Genomic DNA, 27,177 nt, shown 5'->3' with positions numbered 1-27,177 from the left:
TCACGGAAGTCGGTGCGGTGATGATGGTGTCCCCGTTTATGTAGCAGCAGGAAGAGGATGTTTGCTTCCATTGAAAGAATAATATCACCTGCTTATACATCTTTGTAACGTAGTGAACTGCTGTAGAGTCTTTCTGCGGACCCGGTGAAGATTTAGACAGCTCACTCCCTCTCCCGGAGGCGGCCCGAAAACATGTCTCTATTCCAGTCGGCACTAGATTTCTTAGCCGGGCCCGGCTCCTCCGGAGCGGCCAGTCGGGACCAAAATGATTTCGTCGGACAAGTCGTTGAACTCGGTGACATGAAGCTGAGAATCAGGAGGGTGATCGCGGAAGGTGAGATACGTGCGCATCACAACAATAAATTTTGGTCACGTCTTCAGCGGCTAGTTAATGCTAGTTAGCTGAATTTGCTAACATGTTAGCATTTGTGAAATACCTCTAGTGGAGTAAGTGATAATATAGTTAGCAAGTGCAGGACAGTGAGCCACCGAGCAAACGCCAGGTGATAATTTGGTTTGGACTGTATCTAACAAGCGCTAAATCAATTTCCAGAATTAGGTACTTCAAGGAGACGGAATAGACATTTCAAAGTTAAACTTGACGTGTCTGCTTTGTGTTACCGCTTTACACCTCACTGAATGCTGTGTGTGTGCAGGCAGAGCTGCGCTTTACGTGTCCACCTTTACCGTCTGTCTTTCTTGGAAACACGGCACTTTTTGCTTCATGAGAAAGACTTGATAAAAGTGTGAGTCAGGCCTGCCGGGCCCGAAGATATGAGTGATGACGGTGTTGTTGATTACCAAACTAATTGATTATCTGTAACAGGGCAGGCTGGAAACTCTTTACAAGTTTCAGTCGAAACAGAGCACTTGAAAAATTCTGCTGGATTGTTTCTTCTGACGTCAACAAGAGCGGCATTCCTGTGCCAGCACTGGTGCCTGCTTATTGAATTTTTTTTGTTAAGTATAAAAATATCGTCCCACGTTTGTGGTTAGGGCTGCAGTAGAAACAAGTGAATATCACAGATGCCATAAGGAGAAACCTACTGGTAGGTTTGTGACAGCAAGGAAGGGTCTTGCTGCCTGGATTACTGCTTTTTGAGCGTGTAATAAATATATCAGAGTAGACCAATTATGTACCAATTTGGACTGATAGTTTAGCATTACAAAGCACTTAATTTGGTAATTGTCAACAGTTTAGTGTGATCTGATTAGTCGATTAGTTTGGTTTTTTATTTCACAAACTAAATAGAAATTGTCTTCCGAGGCAAAAAGGAAAACGCTGATCTGGTGTTCCTGATTTTTAGAGGTATCACTGATTATTTGTTTTTGCTGTGTCTGGAAGTGGTATATTCTGCTTCTTGAGAGCAGGTGAGAAGAGAACATGGCATACCCTGTCAGGTTACACAACATGATCTACTCCAACATTTCACACAAACAATCAAATAATATATTTAGATCCATGATTACTGATGTGATCTCCACCTGGTGACTTGCAGAAAAGTGCTTAAAATTTTGGCTGATTATAGCTTCAATCTCCCAACTGTATAACTATAACCTCCAGTTGGAAAGCCAGCATATCATTTCTTCCATAGCAATTTCCCAGACATCCAAAAACCCTTAAATCTACATAGGGCATCTTTTTATTTATATTGAATACACTTTTATATTCTTAAAAGTGTCTTGGAACACATCTCTATATATCTGTTTTAAAAACCTACTCTTTGACCTACTCTAGTAGAGTGGTCATGGTATATTATTTTATTTTGTATGATGCCCCCTGAAAGCTGCTATAAATTTAGAAACTGTGGAAAGCAGTTCACTCTGAGGGTTAAGGGTGGGCTTCAAATAAACATGCTCCACTTTTCCTTTAATTATCTTTTTCTTTTTTTGTCTTGCCTCCTGTATGGTGTGCACCAGCAAACATGACTATGTTGGCAAATAAGATGGCATTTACTATTGTCTACGGCTGATTTCTACGTGTTTTGTCACATCGATTTAAAGTTGACTGAATATGCAAAGCTAGTGTGATAAAAGACTTTAGTTAAGTCGTAGTTTGTCTTGTTTTTTAATAGAGAACATGCAAAATTCACACAACCAGGAGTCCTCTGGCTGTGAGGCATCATTGCTAACCACTGTACTACTGTTCTTCAGATATACTATCAACTTTCTCTCTTTATTAGTATAATTAGTATTGTGATTTCACTTCCTGGTCCACAATAGTTCGATTCAAACAGGTTAAAGGAAACGCACAAGACCTTCCAAATGAAAGCAAATGGAGTGGAGATCATTTTACACTAAAGCGCTGCCTGTTTCAAACTCCCGTCATGCAATTTCAAAGGTGTCTTTGTTGGGACCTTTTGCTGAGACAAAAACAATGGATTGCTGTAACCAGATGGTTCTGTTTTTTTGTTTTTGTCTACTACACCAGTTATAGTCCTACAATTGTATAACCCAGGCACACATATTGTTTCAGAGTGAGATTGAATAAATTAGTGTTTGATAAAGAAGGATTTAAGGTATTTTTAAATACCTTTCTGTATTTTTTTCTTAGACTCGTTTGGAAATTGGAGCAGAGAAAATGGAGCTTTTTAGCTTTCAGTCTCTTACCTTCTGTTTTACAAAATTGTGTAAGACATTTAATCTCCGCAGGGAGGTTATCAAAATGAGTTGCATAACACAACATAACCTGTAAGGAACAACACGCTTTGTTGCGGTATTTTGTGTGAGTTGAGAGTTGAAGCACAGGCAAATAAATAAATAAATGTAGGCAGGCACGAGGTCCCTGGTGAGAGTCCCAGAAAAAGAGGTTTTATGAGAACTGGGGAAGTGACCACCATACGCGCATGGACCTATGCAAAGCAACCTGTTAAAGATTAGAAGGCTGGTAGTTGATTTACTCATGTCTGTGGTAATCTTGGCATTTCCTTGTTTGGCTGAGGCTTGGTAAGTAGAAGTATTTGAGACACACACACCCAGACTGAAGTTTCTCCTTTACTAGTCACAGTGACTCGGGGAAAAGAAAATCAAAATAATGCAAAATTCCCCCCCCCCCCCCCCCCCCCCCCCCCAAAAAACATTGTTCCACAAGTGCATCTGCTGTTTAGGCAGTTAGCTTTTATTAATCCCAGATTGATAATGTTATGTCAGTTTAAGTGACTGGCTTTAAGCAGCACAGAAGTTTTTTGTAAAATATATTATGATGAGAATGGTGTTGTTCCCTATGACAGTAGTGTCTACAGAGCGGTATACTACGAAGGAAGTTCAACACAGTCAGGCTTTCTTAGCATTAGCTGGCTCAACAAAACCTTAAGCCATAGCTGGAGATAACGGGTCTCACAACAGTGGTTATCAACTTTCTCTTTTAAGCATGCTTTCCATTTCAGGCTCTGTGTGTGCTCACATAAAAAGGAGTGTTTTCATAGGTCACAACTCCTCCACACAGGCAGAGATCCTATCAGATAAAATGATAATCTAAAAAGAACAGCAATAGGCGAACAGTAAATTGATAGGATAAGATAAAATAAGATAAACCTTTATTAAGTCCCACACATGGGGAAACTTTAAATTGCAACACTCTTGAAAATAAGACAAAGTATTGCTACTGAAAATCATTAATCTGGTGACTTTGCCGATTGTTTCTAACATGAAAGGTGCTCTTTAGAGCTCTGATAGTTTAAATTCGATACTTTTAAACATTAAATTAGGTTATTTGACAAAATCAATTTGTCAGCACATCAGATTAAAATACATTTTCTTGATTGAATACGTATTCTTGGTGTGTTCTCTGTTTTATAATTGCTGCAATTCTAGCAGTGTAAAAGAGAGTTAGCAACAGATTAGAATCAAGGATAACAAGGTTTAAACATTTCCTGCATCACCAAATGAATACATGTTCCAGTGAGAATGCAGGTGTCCAGTTTGCATTGCTTTAACTTTACAGCTGGGCTTCATTTGTGATCTTACTAAGTTGCAGCTTAACAAGCTGCAGAAATGACACATATTCCCATAGGAGAAAATCTATATTACAGTTAAAACTTGCTGTAAATAAAAGAATAAGTAAAAACTTTAGACCAAAACTCTGAATGTAACCTGTGCCACTTTTTGTAACACAGAAAACTCATAGCTGTTAATGTTTTATTAATTGTAATTTATAAAACAGCCCTCTACTGTGTATATATGGAGAGCGATTATTATAGAAAAATGGATTTGACGACATTATAAGCAGTCAAGGTTTTAGCTGCATCTTCAATGAACAGGATACCCAGTAGGGCTTACAGTCAGTCAGTATTGCATGAAATCAAGTGGTGCATGTTGTAATGGTTCCATTCCCAAGTTAAAAAGGAAAACAAGCACTTGAACACAGCATTAATACAAAAACTAATAATGAATTTAAATATTAAACATGTCTTCCCATGTGGTTTATTAATTAATTATTAAGTGATTTTGTCATTTTAATTTCAGAATAATTTAAACATAGACGTTTGATAATAATCCAGGACATCAACTAGACAGTGTTAGAATATATCCTGGTCAGTATCACAAAACTCTTTCAGTATCCTGAACATTTGAGAATCGTCAACCCAACACTAAATCATAAAAAACTGTAAATTAAATCCTCATCTTCTTCTTTTTTTTTTTTTCTTTTTAAGGTGGATTTGCTTTTGTATATGAAGCCCAGGACATGAGCAGTGGTAAAGACTACGCCCTCAAGGTAAGATGAGGTGTACTGACCCATACCCTCATTGTTAAAAATGTTCCACTGTTACGTTTTGGCTGTGTTGCTCATCACTGAGCATGTATTCGTTAATGTGCGTGTCATTGTGTGCACTGTATTACCCAATGCATCAAATCAGGCACATTAGCTCTCCTTACATTGATTTTTACATTCTTCAGCACCTGCTTTTAATATGCAAAACAGACAAAGTACTGCAGGTTATTAGTACATGCACTTGTCAGCTTGTGTAATGCATTATTGTCTGCATTACACTGCTGAATCAAAACATGCCATTGGACGCGTCCCTTAACAGAAAGATTTTCCCTTTTTATCTATACGGCTGTACTAATGAGACAGTAACTTAAAAAAATGTAGGCTTAGCAATGTGGACGGCCGCTTACCAGGTAGTTTGTTGTTCATATGCAATATGCAATTATTGCAAGTCATTTTGTACAGAATGATGAAGCTCCAAACAATTATGTTTGCACCGTTTCCTACTTACTCAATTCTGTTCATGCTGTATCATATATGTATGTATGTATGTGTGTATGTATGTGTATATATATATATATATATATATATATATATATATATATATATATATATATATATATTAGCTTCTCATTTAAGTATAAAAACCTCAAATGCTGAACAATTAAATTGTCCTTTGAGTGTATTTATCAGATAACCACATAAATTATCTTTAAAGTAATTGTAATTTTACTATTATTAATATTTATTTTGTTTGAAGCTAATGCTTTATAGGCCGTCTATTGCAGTATGCTAGTTCAGTCCTGTTAGGCATGTATTATGTTGATCACAGAACAAAGCAATGGTCTGTATGCATTTTTTTCCAGAGACTGCTGTCTAATGAAGAAGAGAAGAACAAAGAAATCATACAAGAAGTCTGCTTCATGGTATCCTTTAATTATTAATGAGTAAAGCACAAAAGTGTTTCTGTAAAAAGTTGTTTTTTTTTTGTTTTTTTACTTCACACCTAATGTTAATATATAGCTGACACTAAACACCCATAGATCATCTGCCATATCTCTCTATTCAGGATTTCCTTCGTCATCACATCTCTCTTAAAATGCATCTGGTTAATTTTTTTTAGCTTTTGAGTAGTTTGCTTTTTGGACACCTGCTGTAATCTAAAACTGCGGATAGCTTAAACAAAGTAGGCTGACATGCGACAGGTGAAAACCAGCAGCTTCTGCCACTAGAAACTGGTTATGATTGTGATTTATGAAAAGGCAAATTTAAGGCGAGGCTTGTCACAGCAGCAGTGTTTATTCTGTATGTTCCTTCACCTGCTGGCTCTATAGAAAAAGCTGTCCGGTCATCCAAATACGGTTCAGTTCTGCTCTGCAGCCTCCATCAGTAAAGAGGAGTCAGACACCGGGCAGGCTGAGTTTCTGATCCTCACTGAGCTGTGTAAAGGTAAAAACACACACTGCTACACACAGAAAGGCACTTTTCCCAGTTTTGTTTCTTTAGTGCTGAATCAGTTCTTACTCATTCATGAAATGCACATGCAGTAATTCAGGGGTGCTGGAACTGTTTCTGAGTAACTCCCACTGAAAGGCATTCATGATGAAAGTTTCCTGTCTGTAGCCTTCGTTTCCTGCTCTGCTTCCTTTTTGTGTAGTTACAGCAGACAAGGTTTTTTTCATTCAGCAGTTTTTCAGCTTTCTGAGCAAATACCTTACTGCTTACCACAATAAGTATGTTAACAGAAATAAATCACTTGTAGGATGTGTGCAAAGCACTTTTTCTTTAATTTTGTAATTTTATTACTAAATACAAGACTTTTATCTACAGTTTCACATTCTTTTGTGTTTTTGTACCTCTTTCACCTCAGGTCAGCTGGTGGACTTTATTAAGAGGGTAGAGCAGAAGGCTCCTCTATCATGTGACACTGTGCTAAAAATCTTCTATCAGGCGTGCCGCGCTGTTCAGCATATGCACAAACAGAAGCCTCCCGTGATACACAGAGACCTTAAGGTTTGTCTGCCTCTGGTATTTAAAGGATGACTGATGTGTCAGAGAGGAGAATAAAGAAAAATGCACAATATACAGTGCAGTTATTTAGTTGGTGCTTTTACTTATGACCACGTTTTCATCATATCATGTGCTGCTGCCCTTGTTCTGTCTCAGAAGTCTTACTTATGGCAATTAAATGAAATGCTAACTCACTGCTTGGTTGATGTGTTGCAGATTGAGAACCTCTTGATTAGTAACCAGGGCACCATCAAGCTGTGTGACTTTGGCAGCGCCACCACAGTGTCACATTATCCAGACTACAGCTGGTCCGCACAGAAGAGGTCAATGGTGGAGGATGAGGTACCTAAGCATGCAGACAGTTCTTGGTGATCTTAACAGTGACCTGCTTATACACAGTGTCGGGAAGGTTACTTTTAAAATGTATTCCACTACAGATTACAGAATACATGCCCCAAAATGTATTCTGTAACGTATTCCGTTACGTTACCCAATGACAGTAACGTATTCTAAATACTTTGGATTACTTAATATATTATCATGCTTTTTACAACTACGTGAATGTACTATTGCTGTGTGATTTATTACTATTACCGAAGGTCCGCGGCTCCGAACCGCAGTAAAGGGACCTCTGACTAATACGGCAGGTTCCATGTCGGGCTTGTAGCCGAAAAATAGCTTTACTTTGTTGTGTGGGTCAACTTTGCTTGCGAGAGACAGAGAGAGGCGTTGAAAGACTGCTCCAGCGGAACTTATTGTTTTCGGAGGAAAACACAAACACAGTGTACAGTCGAGTCTTAATAGGTGCAGTGGTTATTATTATATTTACATGCTTCCAGCTCCCGTTTTTGCTCGGTGACAGCTCGTACTTTTCCACTATCCTTTTTTTTTTTCCCTCCTCTTGCTCACAGACACATAATGTGTATGGCGGTCCATTCTCCCTGTAGCACGGACTACACTGCCCATGAGGCTACGTTCTTTAGAGCTATGCCCGTAGCATTCTGCCTATTAGCTTAGCACAACAACAACAACAACAAAAAGGCGCTCTCTCACCCAGGAGGCACATAGTCGCAGAGAGAGAGCCTCGTCCTGTAACCATGGCAACCGTAACGCTGCCGCCTGGAACAACAGAACGTAGCTGTCAAACAAACCCAAACAATCCTGACCCACCACCGCAGTGTAATCCATTTATTTCAACAAAGTAACTGTATTCTAAATACCACCTTTTTAAACTGTAACTGTAACGGAATACAGTTACTCATATTTTGTGTTTTAAATACGTAACGGCGATACATGTATTCCGTTACTCCCCAATACTGCTTATACAGTACATGCGCTGTTAAGCTGTATTGGGTATTATATGAGATGATATTTTCTGAGTTTCATTAATATTGAAGTCTTATCTAAGATTTTGAACATATAGATGGATTAATATATGAATTCTAAAGTTATTTGATTTAAGTCACTTATTATAAAGCAGATTTAAAACAACAGGAGGAGGAGTCACCTCTCATTTCCTGAAATTTTGTTTCCATGGTGCCAGACTTTCTTTTAATTTTTTTAAGTGATCTTTAGCAATAGTTCTCTACAATAGTTTTCCAGGCTTTCTGAAGGTCTGTCTTTGGGCATTGGCTCCTTTCAATCGGAAATATATTTTTAAGCCACTTAACACTGATCTACAAGTCATTCATGCTTAAAAAAATTACTTAAATATAACATAACTGACAACTTAGCAAAGAATCAACTTAGGCAATTTGTTACCAGCAGCCTGTCTCAATAGCACATCATTTGTTCTCATTTCTTTAGTTGACAAAAAAAAGTAAGAAAAAACCAAAAAGCTATCTTCAGGAGATGAACAGTATCTCAAAGTTGTGTCCTTGAGAAATAAGAAAAGCCCTTGCACAGAACCTGAGAGATGCATCTGTCTCCTCAGTTGATCTCTCTACTGTTCGGTCTCAGTGGAAGGGTGTCTGTCAAGAAGCCATTCTTAAGAAAACCAGGAGAAAATGGCAAATTAAACAAGAGCTAGACTGAAAATCAGTTATGGAATGAAAAGGCCAGAAGAAAGGTACAGCAATGAGTGTCTACAGTCGTGTGTAAAACAGTGCAGACTGTAGGGGTCTTTTATAAATTGATGGAATTATGAAGGAATAAAAGTATGGTCAGATTTAGATTCACCATGTAATACCATCTGAAAAAAACATGCACTATAACTGGAACACTATCAGTCATAGCTTGGCCTCCCCAGAGCCCGAACCTTAACATTATTGAGGCAGTGTGGGATCTTTTTGACAGAGAACAGAACAAAAGGCAGCAAACATCTAAAGAACTTTGGTTTTCCAGGTTTCATGAAGGAGATTCCAATCTTGAAGATTTCCTAATGAAATTGCAAGAAAACTTGATAGCATAAATAAAGGTGGTCATAATGGGAAATGCACGTTTCAATAAATTGCTATTCAAACGTGCATTTCCCATTTTCTTAGCAATGCAAAAAAATGAGGGAGGCTCAAAATATTTGCACAGTACTGTAAATAAGGAAAGGAATCAAAAGTATCCATAAAGTTTAAAATTAAAAAAAAAACATGACAGACAAAGAAAAATGCTATTAAAGATCCTCAGAGTGAACTAAAAGCAAGAGATAAGCAGCGAATGAAAACGGTAAATAGTAATTTCATCACTGATCACAAGATTGTGTTGATACCCTTGAATATGTGATTAGAGATTAAAGGTTGAAATCTGCTTCACAGGTAGACATTTTATATGGTTTTAATTTTTTAAAGAAAACATAAAAGGAAAACCGCAGCCACTTTGATTTCATTTTGTTTCCTTTAGTTGCTTTGTAAAAAGTAGGATGATTAATTGAGAAGACAAAAATACACGTACAAAGACAGAGTGGGTCAGTGGCAGTATTGATATGGTGTTGAGCATAAACCAGAAACCTTTAATTGGATTAATAGCCAGAGGTCCAGGAAGCCCTAAACAATCATGTAAATTATATTTGTACCATAACCACACAGCTGCCCACTTACACACTGGAGCTTTGCCACAGATGAATTTCGAATGCAGAACACCAGAGGTCTTGGCTTGTAAATCTAATAGACTTCTTGTTTACCAGGCACATGTTGCACATAATAGAATAGAATAGAATAGCCCTTTATTGTCGTTGTACATCTACAACGAAATTATGGAGATGTGAGTAATGTACTCATCTTGTGCACTTCTTGTACAGCGCACATGGCTTTTTCAGTTCTGTCTAATCGGGAGAAAGAATTTTACAAAGATTTACAAACATATGACTTAAGCTTGATATTTGCTTTCATGTCAATTCATTTTAAAAAATGTTTTTCTGTAGATAACAAGGAACACCACTCCTGCGTACCGAACGCCAGAGATGATCGATCTCTACTCCAACTTTCCCATCAATGAGAAGCAAGACATCTGGGTCAGTCATTTTCAGACATTAGTGTACCTCCATTTATAATTTAGACACAACTGACTTTCTCTTCTTCTGCCTTTGTTTTGATTGTCTTTTGATGCATGTTTTTGTGTTTTTGCTGTAAACAAAGGAGTTTGATTATTGTACTGATCATGTGTCGTCTCACATGCAGGCTCTGGGATGCATCCTCTACCTGTTGTGTTTTAAGCAGCATCCATTTGAGGATGGAGCCAAGCTACAAATTGTCAACGGAAAGTACTCCATGCCTCAGAACGACATGAAATACACTGTGTATCACGACCTCATACGTATGTACTGCCCGTCAGGCACCAGTCCATTTATTAATCGATACCAGCTAAATGCCTACAAGATAAATCTGATGCCTTAAGCCACATTATACCTTTACCAGACTGCCAGATGTTTAGCACAATAGCATTCATGTAGAAATGTCATGCAATTCAATGCAGTACAAAAATGCATTAGTGATTTAAAAACTTTTAACAATGTTAGTTTGGTTAAACAGTATACAGTTTAAAGTAAAAGTCGGATTCTTTTTCTTTGTTCACCTTAATTTCTGTGTATGTGATTGATGACCAATCGGTTATTAATTAATTTTAATCAGCTTTCTGCCATTTTTATTAATATTTTTACAATTGTGTTGTCCACAAACATCAGTTATGCTATCATAAATTTTTATTTGTATCTTTTTTATAATCATACTAACTTCAACCCACATTCTACCCATTCTCCTCCTCTTCAGGTTCCATGTTGAAGGTGAACCCAGAGGAGCGTCTGTCTATTACAGAGTTGGTCAACCAGCTCCAGGAGATAGCAGCAGCACGCAACGTCAACCCCAAGTCCCCCATTACTGAGGTAAATGCGTGTTCTAAAAGTACCCTCGTCATTGATGTAAGATGTGATAATACGGAAAAAAACACTGCACATTTACAGTAGTTATGGTAAGGCTTGCATGTCTAATCCTTTAATACGTGTAAAGTAGCTCTTGAATCTTCATCTTGAGTTCATCAGACGAGTTGGTAGCAGTTAAAACGTTTCTGCTCCAGGTATCGGTTTTGAATTGTTGACAGCTTTCACAAGTATTTTAGAGTAAACAACATGATTGGTTAAGGGCACTGAGTCTCATCCTCAGTGTGTGCCAGCCTGTGAAGAGGCTATTGACAGGCCAACCACACGGCTTCTTCCTCTGTGTGTGTTTGTGTAAATGTGCACATGTACACACACAACTTGAACACTCTCAAATTGCTGATGCGGTTACATTTGCTAAGCCTCACATACACCACACACAGACGCACAAACACACAAGCACAAAGGAGTCTGTATTCTCTTTCCCAGCGGCCTCTCTTGCCAGCTGGTAAGGTCTTAATGGGCCAAAAAAGAGGGAGAGAGACACACAGAGGTGAAGACTGAGAGAACTGAAATTTAAAGCAAACATGAAGTGATACCAACAGTTCAGTGGTAACACTGTGTTTTCATTGGCATGGTCGGTGTTGCTTTTTGTCACCTGCACCACAGTAGCTAATTGAGCACAATCAGATTTAAGATTTAATCAGGGTTTTGGAATAGAAATCGTTTTACGCTGCATGATGGCTGACCATATTCAACCTATCAGCCCCAACTCATTATGATTCTTACCGCAAATCCTTAAAAATCCAGGTACTTATCACTAAATCCTCGGTCATTGTTGTGATTGACATAAAGCTGCTTTCAGTTTCAACATTTGCCAGGTTTACACTGATTTCATTGCATTTTCCTTGTTTTGTGCTGAGTTGGTCAGTGTCAGTATCCTGAACTAAATTTATATTAAAGTACCGTTTAATCATTAGGAAATTAGCAAATCAAGGCAGATAGACTTTTTTTTACATTTCTACAAATTTCTCTCTAAACTGAATCCTGATAAGGCTGGTAAGTGTGTGCAGAGTGAAGGCAGATTTGGCGATTGCTGATCTGATTAGGGTTAAGAAGGGGTTTCCCTGCTGGATGTAAGGAGATTATAATCCTCGGACTTCTACTCCTCCTCTTCCTCCTCTCCCTGCTGCAGTTCAGCACAGACATATGGAGAGGCTGAGAGGAGGGAAAGGAGAAAACTTGTGAGGGAAGTGAGACACTGAGAGGGAAATAAACAAGACAGTTACGCAGAGGCTATTTGGCTGTTGAACACAAACCCCAGATCGACAGCGATCATCTGGCACAGCCTGTTTTTAATTTGTTGTAATTTATCGACTTTTTGGAGTTACAGATTTGTATTTTATTGTTTTGTTTTTTTTTTTCATTCAGGGACCTGACGTGTGCTTAACACATTTTTTTTCCTCCTCCTTTGTTTAAGGCGCTCTGACTGTTCATTTTCTATCAAGTTCCATTTTTATTTTATATATTTAAAAATTGTATATTTTTGGATTTTTTTTTTTTTTCTTTTTTTGGATATTTTCGATGATGTTTTTCTTTCCCGGGGTGGTTTAGCCATTGTGGGTATTTTTTTTTTAAACACAGACAGTCCAGGTCACAGAACATCTTTCTTTCATCATAACTTTTTAAAATATTGTTGACCTGCTCGTTGCAATGTTAAGTACGTATTACTGTTGGCGTCCAGTGTATGATGGATATGAATGTCTGCAGCTGCTGGAGCAGAACGGAGGTTTTGGCAACAATGGAGCACAGCCATCAATGCAGATCCACAACAGCCATAACAATGCAGGTAAATTGTTTTTTACATTTATTTTCTTGTTGTTGTTGTTGTATGACAGGGTTTTGGGTCAGTGTTTGTTAGTTTGTGTTTTTATTTTGTTTATTTGTTTCAGGTGTTAACACTAAAGTATAGGAGACTAATACTGAAGTTCTTGAAAACACTATTATCGATATTTTTATATTATTGATATTTCATTCTTTCCTAAATGGAAATGTCACAACATCTTTATTTGCACATTTCATATTCATGATCTGTATAACCAGCTGTGCAGTGCATTTTAGTAGAGTTGCATTATGTTTCGAGAAACTGCCTACTGCTCATTTACTTAAAGTTGAGTTCTGTACCACATAATGCAAATCAGTAATGACCTACATACGTCAACATCTAGGCAATCCTCTAAACTACCTGTTGCTGATTTTAAAACAAACACAGATTGAGCACCTGCGGGGTTTCTATAAGTCCTTTTTTAAAAAATTAGTTTAAAAAACAACTCTGGCTGGTTTGTTTTTCGGATAGACGTTCACAGGCAAGCCAGTTTATTGGTTTCTGTTTAAAATCCCTGCACAAACAGCCCTAGCACAAATGTACTCAGGTCTCAGGCCTGATTGTAGAAGGCTGAGAGAAAGAGAGAGCACCTGTCAGTCGCTATTTGGTAGAACACCAGTCAAATGTCTATTGGTGAGAAAATGCGTGACTCCTTTTGTTGAAAAATGCCCCTGTGGGCAGGTACCATTAGAAACTGCTAAATCCACATCTTTCCTATAAAGTTTATCATTGAGCTGTGATTGAACATGACATTTAATTTCTCAACCGTATCCCTGAAAGTCACGCAATAAACACGGTAAGCTGGTATGTTAGTCACCATCCAGCTGTTGACACATTTCATACACATGCCAGGTCTTGCATATACAAAGTCCTGTGAGATCAGTAAAGGGTTCCTCTTTGTCTGAACGAGGGCCCAGTATGATGTACTGTCAGGAAACCAGCTATTTTTAATGGTAGAACAAATCCTCTTACTTGTTACAATATCTGTTCAGGTTCCTGGCATAATGAGTCAGACAGTCACTATAAATGTTTCTCAACAATATTTTTTTCAATCTGTAACACACTAATTTTGATGTATCATTAGCCTTAACCTGCTAAGAGCCTCTTGTGTAGTATAATTAGCAATGTTTATATCACGGCTGATAGTGGTGTGCTCAGATTTCAAGTTGTTTTTTTGTTTTTTTTGTATGTGAATCTGTTGCAAAAGATAATTTGATTCAAATGCACCTTAGGAAAAAATTAAACATTACATATAGAGACCATGCATTAGTATGCAACAGTGTGACTGTCCCACCATACAATAACGTCTCATTTAAATGAAGTAAATCATGAAGGATATAAAAATAACTAATTTACGTGTTGTTGTTTTTGGAAGAAGATTTAGATTATTTATAGCATAAGCTCTAAGTGCTCGTTGGGAAAATTATATTTGTGTCTGTCTGTTTATCTCAGTGAGCATAATAGGCTTATTTTTCACATAAATATCCACACAGACTTGTACGCACACAGACACACACACAGACCTGCAAGCTGTCTCCTGTCCACTCACTAAGAGGATTTCTGCACTGCCTGTCAACCATCTGTCGAAAGGCAGAATATGTTTGCTCTTTCCTGTGAGGAGTGGCTCCAACTGCCTGTTGTTGCACCTCGGCATCAGGCAGCTGCATTGCAGCTAAAATAAACTGATTTTATCTGAAATATTAATTGGTAAAACGCTTCCTTTTGAGCCCTTTTGATGAAGCCCAGAATGTAATTAAGTATTTATATGTGCATGATCATTTGTCACAAGTGTCATTCCTCTTGCAGCTAATAGGTGCTGGGTGTGCTTTCACCAGCCAAACCGATTGTAAGTGCTTAATCTCAGGCATCGCTCTAAAGTCATTATATTTACCATATTCTTCTTTTCCTCACCATTTCTTATAGGTGTATATGACCCCGATCAGTCTGGCAGTGGCCTGTTTGATATCTTAAAGGGAGGAACAGAACGCTTTTTGACAAACATAAAGGATACTTCCTCCAAGGTCATCCAGTCAGTAGCTAGGTAAGAAGCCTCTCGTTATCGGGAGTATTATTGCTACATTTATTTATTTTGCACTTTTGTCATATGTCTTTCAGTTAATCTTCATCATTATGTATGTATTTTTTATTTTGGGAGTTAACATACATTTCAGTTAAACTTTTCACATTTGACATTGGTTATGTTACGGGGTCCCCTTCCAGACCTCTCCCGGACAAACACAGGCGTAGTCGGTAAGGTATTAGTGTGGATACTTTATTTGAAACGGCCTCCCCAGTGCATAAAAAGATGGTTACAAAGACATAAAACTGAGATCCGCGCTACACAGCCTGTATGTTACAACACACTCCCCTTCATATCCGGCTCGCCGTCTCTTATATCCCGTAACCCCTCCCCCTTGGCGTCACCACCAATTCTTTATTCTAACTTTAATCCCCGTCTCCCTCCCCCAGAATTTCTTTTTCATTATACACTCACAAAACATATACATTGATACAGGCTCTCAACTATTTCCCGGAAGTCTACCCGACTTCATATACACATTAACGGCCCACGTAATGAGGCCATTCTCATGACGGTCCAGACCCACGTGAACTCATTATTTAAACCCCACACCCCCATACCATCGGCTTGCGTCACCCTGCACGATTGGCGATCTAATGGTGGCGGTGCCATACTCAGCGGACTCTGCCTTGAGACGGGTCACTCCGTCACAGTTATTATAACTTAAAATAGTTCCACTACGGTATTTACTTTGGCACTGACAAATTTGAATTTCCCGTAATGAAAGGATGCACTTTTGGTCCTATAACAAATTTTTAATTCAGACATCCAGCAAATGGCAACCATTTTTAAGCAATACTGTTTCTCAGTCATGTCATCATCTGTTATCATGTTTCATCATAGTTGCAAAGGCCTAATGTGAAAGCAGTTGTCTGCGTATGTCTCATTCTCACTCATACCCTGATCCCAGATTTACCTTTAAAAGGAACATTTTGTTGTCTGCTGGTCAAAAATGTGGTTCTACACTCAGATTTCATGTGTAAGGTCCCAGGAAATGACACACAGTTCTTCTGTCCTCCCTTTATTGACCATTGCTATACAAGCAAGTCACTGGATTTTCTGGGCTGCTACACTTGGCTGCACTGGCCAGTGAAAATGGTAATGATTGCTGAAGGTATAGAAAGATTAAACAGCAAAGTGTTCCTTTCATAGTCCCATTATCCGCATCTTTAAAGATTTGCCGTCTCATTTGGTTTTGCCATTGACTTTTTTTGATGATTTTGTTTTGTTTTTTTGTTTTGTTTTTGTTTGTTTTTTCTTCCTCTCTGTCTCAAACCCTCATGGTCCCACTATGTGTCCATCTCCTAGCAACCCAAGGTAAATATGGGTCAGCGGAATGCGTCAGTCCATGCGTTACTCTGTGTTCTGTAGTGTGTGCTTGATTTAGTAGGAAAGAAATGTTGCACATCTTCTGTTGCTCAGTGCCCACCATCCTAGCTTTCTGATCCTAACATCACACATTCAGTAATTCAACTGAGTGAATGCAGAGCATGATGTGAATGGACAAATTCCCATATATATTGGTGAAATAACTGGAAAATTATATCAGCGAATGACACAGTAGGGCAGACTCACTGTCCGTGAGTTTTCCAGGAAACTATTTTCTGCAAATGTAAACTCATTTTATGAGAACTTTGTTTAAAGATAACTAGAATTGGTAGCATAGCAGTGATGGCCTTCGATTAAAAGGGTAAAGTACTCATTAACTTCAATTAAATGGCCCTTAATATAGCAATCATATTTCTTGCTATAAAGTTTAAAAAATATGCATTTTTCTTTTCTGTCTGAGGGAAACAACAACAACCTTTTGATTTTTGCTTGTTATTTTTGTCAAATCAAGTGTGATAGCTCATTTAGTTCAATTGATTTCTTACTTTTAGATAACTTTTATCTTATAACTCCACTAACATATCCATAAAAAAATTCACATGTTAAAAATAATTTAATTTTTACATATCTGTATAAAACTGATGTCATGGACTTAACATTAAGCAGTAATTAAACAAACAATATAGAGCTTAAATGACTTGTTAAGCCTGAGCCTTCGTCTCTGATTCTTCAAACCATGTGACAACACTTAACTATGGACTTGCTGAGTAACTATGTCTGGAACTGAAGATAATGAATCCATACAAAAGTAGGCCAAAAGAAGCATCCAGCTTGAAATATTCCATTTACTGAAATGTAATGAAGAAATGACAGTTACAAGGAAGGTAAAGAAAACCATCCAATACAACTGCATATTTGCTGGAGAACAAATGCAAAGTCACATGACTGCAGGAAGCTGTCGTTTTGACACTGGAGTTTTGCTGTAGCTTGACTCAGCTGTGCTTTTATGGTCTACATGGAGAATCCCATGATATCCAGTATTACTTTTAATTTAACTTCAGCTCAAAAATCAAAAAGGCTATTTAATTTACATTTGACTGTTTTCATCTGTTTCACCTTTTTATTACATTTCTCTTTTCAAACCCGTTTTATCTGCTATCTGAATCATCACATTTAATTAAGTTGTCATTCAGTTGCATGTTTTGCTATTGCTTTTGTTTTTTGGCTGTCTTTTTCCTTTTAGGGTTTACCTTAACTCAGAATGTCCATATTGTTTTAATTAAAGTAGCTTCGGCATGGGTTGCAAATGTATAATTGCAATCGCAACTTTATATGTAGGCTGTGGTATACAAGTATGAGTGACTGTTTGACTGAATGTTGGAAGTTTTATTATGGTTCCACTACTTACCTAATATCATTTTCACTTATATGTCTTAATTTGCATCATCTATTTATCCTAATACTGATTAATACAGATGAATTTAATCATCATAGATGGGCTAAGCAAAGAAACTGAGCTATGGTTTGTTTGTCTGTCCTAAACTGTGCAGTAGAAATCAGGCTGTGTTCTTTTACCTGTTGTCATTGTTCCAGTATGATTGCATGTGCAGTAAGATCCAATGAAACCTAACTACATAAGTTTTTACTGCCAGTATTACTTAATACTCACTATTTGTAGTAATGAAAGTTGCCGTAATGAATGCTGACAACAAGCATCTGCCAAATGCTTGTGCTATAATAAAGACTCAGCGGAAGGATAAACTGGGGACTGTCTTAATCGATTTTGCATAATTATTGAGGCAATATTCATCAAAACTGTTTAAAACTTTGTACTGAATGGCTGCTCTGGCAGAGATTAATATTTTCAGTTAATAATATTTCAACATCTGAGATTCAAAACCAGAGTTGAAAAGTTTTTGTCCAGCTTGCATCCGTTGGATTTTTTTTTCCAGTCTCCCAGACATTAATCACCAGTTTAATTTCCTCTATTTTCTTAAATGTATCATTTATGCTTCTAACTTTGTTTACATACTGCTTTTATAACGGCACTTGTCATTTCTGTTACAGCTATGCCAAAGGGGACCTGGATATTTCTTACATCACCTCCAGAATTGCAGGTAGGTAAAGTGCCCGAACACTTTAGCATTCAGTGACTATTATTTGATTGTCAAGTAATTTAATATTACAGAACAAGCATAGCATCACTGGTTACCCGATTCATACATGCCTGTAATGAACGTGTGTGTGCGCGTGCAGTCATGTCTTTCCCAGCAGAAGGGGTGGAGTCTGCGATAAAGAACAACATTGAGGATGTCCGTCTGTTCCTCGATTCACGTCATGCTGGCCACTACGCTGTGTACAACCTCTCCAAACGATCATACAGGCCTTCTCGATTCCACAACAGGGTATGCACTTTGTGATACAAGGTTGTGTTGGTGTGGGAAATAACTTAAACCAAGGCTAAATTATAGCTTTGTGTTATACTTTGTTTACTCTCAATGATCACAGGTATAGTAGTGTTTCTCTGTGCTTTTGTCATGCATAAGCTTATTATTGCCACAACAGTAGCTATTGTTGAAGCATGTGTCCTTGTTACGTCACTATTTCAGTAATTTGTATTATTTGTGCGCGCCCAGGTTTCAGAGTGTAATTGGCAGCTGCGTCGTGCCCCTAACCTCCGCAGTCTCTACAGCGTATGTAAGAACATGCATCTATGGCTCAAACAGGACCAGAGGAACATCTGTGTGGTACACTGTCTGGTAAGTAAGTCAGTCCTTTGAGCCTGCGCTTGTAGAGAGGAGTACATGGTGTCAAATTGAATGGAGTGTCACCTGTCATAAATTTAATGTGTACCCTTTCTGTGTGCAGGATGGCAGAGCAGCATCAGCAGTGGCAGTTTGCTCCTTCCTGTGTTTTTGCCGCCTTTTCACCACTGCTGAGGCAGCAGTCTACATGTTCTCAATGAAACGCTGTCCACCAGGCATAGCACCTTCACACAAGAGGTATTGAAAAATATTCAAGTTAAAATGTGTAGAAAAGAGGACTGGTGTGTGTTGGTCATCCTTAGTAGGTCATGTATCAAATACTACATGATCTCAATTTTGCAGGTATATAGAGTATATGTGTGACATGATGGCAGAGGAGCCCATCATCCCTCACAGCAAGCCTGTAGTTATTCGCTCCATCATCATGACACCAGTGCCACTGTTCAACAAGCAGCGTAATGGGTGCCGGCCATTCTGCGAAGTCTACGTTGGGGACGAGAGGGTGCTCACCACATCACAGGAGTATGACAGGATGCAGTAAGTTTGTTTTTTTTTTGGTTTGTACAAGGATGGCCTGACAAGTTTCCCTTTATTTTAACAATCTAACATGTATATTACTCTTTTCCTCTCACAATCTCATGTTTCAGGGATTTTAAGATGGAAGATGGGAAAGCGGAGATTCCTCTCAATGTTACCGTTCAAGGAGACGTGCTGGTGGTGATCTATCATGCAAGATCTACGCTGGGAGGACGTCTGCAGGCAAAGGTATAAATACAGACACCCTTGCTTAAAGCCTCGAGGTGGCAATGAATATGAAGAAATGCACTTTTCAGAGCATTTATAATTGTCTTTCAGATGGCGTCCATGAAAATGTTCCAGATCCAGTTCCACACAGGCTTTGTACCAAGAAATGCAACGACTGTCAAGTTTGCCAAGTACGTATGTTGTCTTGATCCATAACATACTGCTGCAGGTTATATTTTCTTATTATTTATTAACAGCTGAATGTGGTCTTCATTGTTAAACTTTTACAGCTGCACTGCTTGTAACAAGTAATTTAAACTATACTTTCTTCATTATTTCTTTTTTATCTGCTTGTTGTTTTTCAGGTATGATTTGGATGCCTGTGACATCCAGGAGAAGTACCCAGACTTGTTCCAGGTCAACTTGGACATTGAGGTTGAACCCAGGGACAGGCCCAGCACCAAGACTCCTCCATGGGAGGGCTTTCAAACCAAAGGCCTCAACCCCAAGATCCTTTTCTCCTCTCGTGATGAGCAGCAAGAGATCCTCAGCAAATTTGGTACATGGCTTTACTTGGCCTGAATGTTAGTTTAGTAGTGGAGAAGCATTGGTAAAAAGTGTTGTCATCTGTTTATTTTATTTGTATATTAGATGTTTTACTTCTTACGTGGCTTTAAGGTGCTTTTAAGTTCTTCTAAGTTTGCTTCTACAGATGAAATAAACTTGGATCCTTTATCACTGCAGGTAAGCCCGAGTTGCCTCGTCAGCCAGGTTCTTCAGCGTTTTATGACTCCGAGTCGGCCCAGCCAGCTCAAACCCCAGACAGCTCCAGTGCAACAGAACCAGAGTCTCCGATGAGCAATGATACTAATTCCAGCAACTTTTTCCAGACCCTAGACTGGGAAGGTAATGTACTGTCATATTCTGTTCTGTTAATCTGTAATGTGTAATTCTATTAATCCGTGTAGCATTTTCTTACAAACCTTTCTCTCTGGAAAATCTCACTGACTAGCTTCCTGTGATTATAGATGTACGTAGCGCTCAGGATGCCTCAGACAGTCAAGAAGGAGGATATATGAATGACCAGGAGGATCTGAGTGATCAGTCAGAAGGAGAGTCCTATTCTTACTCTGCCACCAGTGGAGAGCCAATGTCACGTGACCACAGCGAGCCGCTGTTTGATTCTGACTTTCAGGTGCAGAAAATCTTTGGCTGGCTTGTATTATTTTATCAATAAACTATTACCCCGTTTATCACACTGTTAATTACTACCAAAATTCTTTATTTCTTGCATCCATGCATTTCTTTATTTTCTTGGTTTCCTTGTCTCCTCTCAGACGGCTTCTCCTGCAACACAGGAGGCTCCTCCTGAAGACACAGCTGACCTCTTGGGGTTGAACTGTGACCCTCAACCTCCAACCATGTCCTCAACTTCGTCCTCTGCTCCACAACACGGAGATCAGGGAGGAATGAAAGCTGCTTCTAGCAACAGCGACCTCCTCAATGACTTATTTGCACCTCCTGCTGGTCAGACTGGAGCAGTGCAGGAAGACTTGTTCTTCAGTGGGCCAGCCAGTGGAGCCACACCAGACCAAAAACGTAAAAGCTGAGGCTTCACACATGCTTACTGCATTATTCTGAGATTTCTTGGGTTGCACTTAATAAATATTTCCTGTCACTTTGCCTGTGTTGCAGCCATGGGGGATCTTTTTGATCCGTTTGGGATGGGGTCGGGTTCTGGTGTTGGCTCCAGCGTTGGTTCATCTCGACAAGCCTCTGGACCAGACCTGTTTGGAGACTTGTTGGGTTCTGATAGTTCAGCAACCAGTGGATTTGGTTCAGCTCACAGCAACGCCACTCCTGCTTCCAACACCAGCCTCTTCAACCTCAGTAAGTACATCAGTTCCTTGACGTCCAGCTGGATTTCATATTCTTTCTTCTGGTAACATTTTGTATTTACACTGGAAAGAGTCCATTGTTGACACTTAGGATGTTTGTGTTATTACAGATAAGCTTGTAAATGATACCCCTAAAATGACATCATCAGCCAGCCAACCAGACCTGCTGGGTGGGTGGGACAGCTGGGCAAAAGGAACCACTGCTGGCATGAGCACCACTGCCAGTAAACCAAGTTATACCAACACAGGTAGGAGAAACCTTTCTTACAGATCTTTTGGTGACTGAAAAATTTTGAGATTTAAAGCCAAAATCAAAATTGAAACCAGATAAAAGTGTTGACTTGTATATTTTGATCATTTTAGCTTCTGGTATGCCATCCATGTCAAAGGCCAAGTCTCAGACCTTTGATCCTTTTGCTGACCTAGGAAACCTGAGCTCCAACTTGCCAGGTAGGAGCTCAGGTAAGCTGAGGAGTTATTTCCATAAAAGAGGAAGACTGTCAATCTTATAAGCCTTTACATTTATCTCATCTCCATCTTTTTCCTATAGGTTCCTCCAGCAGTAATCTTTCTGGGCCATCCTTCAGCACAAAGGGTCCTTCTTCCTCTTCTTCCTCTGCTAAGCCTCAAGCTCAGCCATGGCAGTCTGCAAGACCCACCTCAGCCCAGAACAAACCTTGGATATCTGGATCTGGCCCCAAAGGGTCTTCAGCTTCTCAGCCTGCAGGAACCCAGTCCTCTAAACCCAACTACAACCTTAACTTCTCCAGTGTGATCGGTGGGAGAGAAGAGAGAGGAGTTCGTGGGCCTGGATTTGGTAAGAGAGACATGATTACAATACTAGTTATCTATTTTGAACAAAACAATAGCGGTGATATTACAAAGTTAAATTAAGTTTTTATAATTTAGAAAATTAAAAATGAGTAGAAAACCGATTGATTCAGTTAGTTTGTCCAGAATTTTGCCTTGCACTGTATGTAATTAGCAGTAAGCAGGGGAGACCATCAGCAGCTTAAAACAGAGGTTGGAAACTAAAAAGATGGAATTTGGAATATTTATGTTCATTACTTTGCTGATTTTCAGTTATTATTTTATATTTCCCTGGTCTTCTCATAAAAGGCTTCTCATTTTATGACTAACCCTAATAAATGCCCATAAAATTTCCATATCATAAATAATTTCGTTTTATCTGTGCTGCTGACACTCAGGGCCCAAGCCAAAGGTAAAGGAGGATGATTTCGGGGATCTGCTCTCAACTCAGGGTTTTGCTTCTAAACCTGACAAGAAGGGACCAAGGACCATTGCTGAAATGAGGAGACAGGAGATCACAAAAGACATGGATCCTCTCAAATTACAGGTAGGTAGCAAACTGAACACATATGTGAAGTCACTTTTATTTATATGCCACATTTAAAAACAGAAGTGCATTAAGATATAAATAAAATCTAAAACTCACATAACCATGACTGCAACCATAAGAGTTAAAAGGTAAATGTGCTAAAAACATGGTTACATAGAATTAAATTATTAAAAAATAAATGAATGCATAAAATTGGAAACAGTAACCAACTAATTAAGCTTTTATAACATCAACAAAAATGATAGAGACTTGTCTAAAGGCAGCAAAAAATTGGCAGATCTTTAGAAATGGCTTGAAATTTTCAGCTGTTAAATATGATTTATTATGTTTCATCTGTTTCATGTCTGCAGACAACAATGAAAGTCACTTTTTAGGCAGTAGTGGTGGGCTAACAGGAGATGATGGGAGGATGAGCTAAGAGACTTGTGGCAGAATATGTGAAGGGCATGTTGGACACTTACAAACACACAGTGTGTGGCCCTGGAGAAAAATCTAATCCTTGTGAAAAGAGTCACCATTGTCCACTGACACAAAAAGCCAGCCAAGGATGACGACCAAGAATCTCGGTTTCATAGAAAAAAAGAGTCAAGCAATGATAATGTCAAAAACAACCAGATTTTCCAGTGTTTGCAATGTCATCCCATCTATATGCAATATCTGTTTATGAACTGCAAACAGCAGTGCACTACTTTTCTCCAAATCATCATTCAACATGCCTGGGCACCCAGTGAAAATTGTCCCCTTACTGGTGACTTTTCCATCTTTAGCCTGTGCTAATAATGCGGTGTGTACTGTGAGCAATCAACTGATTTCTTGGAAACGTGGTAGAGTTGTCTTTTGTTTTTTTTATTACAAAATCTGTTTGCATTGTTATTAAAAAAGAGTGATTCAAAGAATGGTCAGAATTGGACATCTCTGAGTTAATGAACATTTTGGGCTTGGCCACGTTTTTGCATACTGCGTCACACATGTAGCAGGTGATTTTACTAAACAACAATAAGATTGGGTACAGCTAGGATGCCTTTTGGCAGGTTAAACTCTGCTTTCATCAGCTCACTCATACAGTAGCCTCCAAGTAGTAAAGATTTGTTTTGTTATCATGCTGTAGATCTTGGACTGGATCGAAGGGAAGGAGCGAAACATCCGAGCACTGCTGTCAACTCTACACACAGTGTTGTGGGAGGGTGAAACGCGCTGGAAGCCTGTGGGCATGGCAGACCTGGTGTCAGCTGACCAGGTGAAGAAATACTACAGGAAGGCTGTGCTGGTTGTCCATCCTGATAAGGTACAGTATCAAATACTGTGAAAGTGCTTTAAAACTTAAAAAAAGGTGCAGCTCCTCTGTTTGTGAAACAACAGGAAATGAGATGAATCTCGAGTATGAGTTTACGGTCTTCTTTCAATATGAATGCTCTTGTTTTTCTGTTTTTAATTCAGTATTAAACTCCAAACCTTTGAATTCTCTTCAGGCAACGGGCCAGCCTTACGAACAGTATGCGAAGATGATCTTTATGGAACTGAACGACGCCTGGTCAGAGTTTGAGAACCAGGGATCCAAAGCACTCTTCTAAAATCCTGGCCTGGATTCCAGCTAGACCAGACCAGACCGGACCAGGCCGGACTGGATTTGGCCTAACAAAACAGGAGACTGGGCCAGATTGGACAGGACTGAGCCCACATTGGGCCTTAGGGGCAAAAAGCCTCTGAGAGGTGTCCTCTCTTCCATTCCCTCCCCCCTCCTTTACTTTCTTCTGTTTCTTCGATCAAAAAAAAAGACCTTTTGCCTCATGTCTGGCTGTAATGAAAGTTTCCTTGCTGGTCTATAAACAGCCAGTTAAATAAACATTGTGATCGGTCTTAAACTCACTGCCTACCTGCATGACTGCCTGAGTGGTGCTGCAAACATCAGGAGGAAGGATTAAACAACAATCACTGAGAAGACAAAGTGGGAACAAAATCAGATAATACAAGGACTAAAATTATCAAGACGACTATCATGATAGTGATATTCAGATAAAACACCCCAACACTAATACATTAGCTGTAGCTGAATAGTTAATTCATTTGTGCTCGACACTTGTGCAAACAACCGGTCCTTAGCTGAGTGGCAAACCTGAACTGAGTGTGGCTGTAAAATAGCTAGCATGTCAGCCAACATGAACGTTTGCAAAATGTTGTCCTGAAAAATAAGTTTTTATGTTTAGTTGCCTCAAAAGAGCCAATGCTGCTGCTGAATCATACTTGCTGTAGCAGGGATTGGATTTTTTTTATAAAGATCCTGCAGTAATGCAGAAGTAGGATTTAAATCTCCCCAGGATTTTTAAACATAAGATCTATTGAAAATGACCTGTATTACCTGTACTGCTGCACCTTCAGGGGTGAAGGCTTCTTTGGAGTTTGTTCTCCAGACAATTGCCTGCTGAACACTACTAGTGCTGCTTGTACCATTCTAATTTATTTTGCTGCACACACTCCTGAGATTGATGTTAAATCATGCTATAAACTCAAGTGGGCAGTCTGTTGTTTTTGAAGTGCTCTTTTAATCCCTCCCACTCAAGCTACACCATGTAGCTAACTGCATGCTCTCCTACACCAGACCTCTAAACAACTTGAGGTAGTATGTTTGATTTTTTTTTTTTTTTAAACCAGGGTAGTCCACATGGGCAGCAGCTTTTCTTCTTTTTCTTTTTTTTTGGATGAAGTGCTCTTTTTCTTGTAGCAGAAATGGAGAAGGGATCTCCATCGTAACTGTCATTAAGCCCTCTCTGTCTCTTTAAACTTCGCCCACCTCCAGCATTTAGTTTTGTTTTTTGCAAGAGGAGTAACTAAAGGATCGAAAAAGAGAAAATGGTGATTTAACCTAGTTGCTCTGTGTTTTCTTGTTTTTTTGGGGGGGGTCCATTCTGTGTCTGTGTCTGTTTGTCGATTAATCATCACTTCAGTGTAAATATGAAAGTACTATCCATCAGGTGGTTAAGAGAGCTGTTTTTTTTTTTTTTTTTTTTTTTTTTAGCTTCATGGCTGGTTGTGTGAATGGTTGTGTGTGGGTGTGTGGAACATAAAGAAACCTTGTTGGATAAAATGCTTTCTTGTCTGCAACCACATTTTTCTTCTTAATTTAATTCTCAGCCTGTCCCGCACTTTGTTATTATTGTTGGTTCACGACTCTTTCCAACTCATTTTACCTTGTTTTCCCTTTTTTTTTTTTTTTTTTTCTTTCTTTCTTTGTATTTCACATTTTACCTCATGGACCAATCAAATCACCTGTTTTCTTATTTATTACTATTTTTTGGGGGGGAGAGGGAGGGAGGAGGGGTTGGTAACATGTATTCGTGCATATTAATGGCACAAATTGACCTAATATATATATAAGTGGAATGTGATGAGTTGAAATGGGGAAAGTGGTTATTTGATCACAGTGAGCCTCTTTGTTACTGTCATTCCAAAGTATCAAATATCAATACGAATGTGCTTTTACAAATATATATATCCTCTCAATTGTTATGTGCTTATCAGTTGTCCATTCATTTGCCTTTTTTTTTTTTTTTTTTTTTTCTCTTAAAACAACTTTTCAAATTTTTGCTTCTGTTTTCCATTTTGAAATTTTGTTACCATTCAAACAAGGGGGCCAGCAAAATGAAAAGAGGTAAAAGTTATTTTGATGCTTGAAGTTTACTTGAGTCTCTCATCCACAATATGACATAACAGTATAAAGAGTGTTGATGGCAAAAAAACAAAACTACACATCGCATCGGCAGTGTGCTGTACCAAATTACATCCTACTAATATGAATGTAGATTTCATTGCAAAAACAAAAAAATTAAAATCATTTTGACCTGAGGCAAATATTTGGTTGTTTTCTTTCTTTTTTGGTGGGGTAAGCGGAGCCTTCACATTCAGAACCAAATAGTCTTCTAAATTAGGAAAAGCTCATAAGTAACTTTAATTAGGCCTGGGCATGCATCCAGGATGGAGCTCCAGGAAACACAAGTGAAAGATATTTAACTGAAGCCAGGATTTTATCCGGTTGGAAGAAGCCAACAACAGAAGATAGAAGAAGGGATCCAGGCACGATGGATCCATTGTTTATGCCAGATT

At 38.7% G+C, this 27,177-nt stretch overlaps 1 protein-coding gene across 2 annotated transcripts; it reads left to right on the top strand.

Annotated features, from left to right (window-relative positions):
- Nucleotides 1-26,919, top strand: gak (cyclin G associated kinase). Of its 2 annotated transcripts, none has more exons than XM_076891031.1 (29): nucleotides 1-334; nucleotides 4,653-4,714; nucleotides 5,575-5,634; nucleotides 6,043-6,157; nucleotides 6,579-6,721; nucleotides 6,935-7,060; nucleotides 10,071-10,160; nucleotides 10,327-10,462; nucleotides 10,915-11,027; nucleotides 12,789-12,867; nucleotides 14,827-14,944; nucleotides 18,380-18,429; nucleotides 18,569-18,717; nucleotides 18,949-19,071; nucleotides 19,181-19,314; nucleotides 19,420-19,614; nucleotides 19,725-19,842; nucleotides 19,933-20,012; nucleotides 20,187-20,380; nucleotides 20,566-20,727; nucleotides 20,850-21,016; nucleotides 21,159-21,420; nucleotides 21,517-21,711; nucleotides 21,830-21,967; nucleotides 22,083-22,169; nucleotides 22,270-22,536; nucleotides 22,928-23,076; nucleotides 24,188-24,364; nucleotides 24,549-26,919. In XM_076891031.1, the coding sequence occupies exons 1-29, from the start codon at nucleotides 193-195 to the stop codon at nucleotides 24,648-24,650; spliced, it is 3,933 nt and encodes a 1,310-aa protein (XP_076747146.1). In that variant the 5' UTR covers nucleotides 1-192; the 3' UTR covers nucleotides 24,651-26,919. The 2 variants fall into 2 exon arrangements, with proteins under 2 accessions (XP_076747146.1, XP_004546975.3); XM_004546918.5 differs by having other exon boundaries at nucleotides 22,083-22,181.
- The last annotated feature ends 258 nt before the right edge of the window (nucleotides 26,920-27,177 follow it).

This window comes from Maylandia zebra, linkage group LG12 (genome assembly GCF_041146795.1).
Source record: "Maylandia zebra isolate NMK-2024a linkage group LG12, Mzebra_GT3a, whole genome shotgun sequence".
Taxonomy (NCBI): domain Eukaryota; kingdom Metazoa; phylum Chordata; class Actinopteri; order Cichliformes; family Cichlidae; genus Maylandia; species Maylandia zebra.
This window is presented reverse-complemented; position numbering and strand designations above follow the sequence as displayed.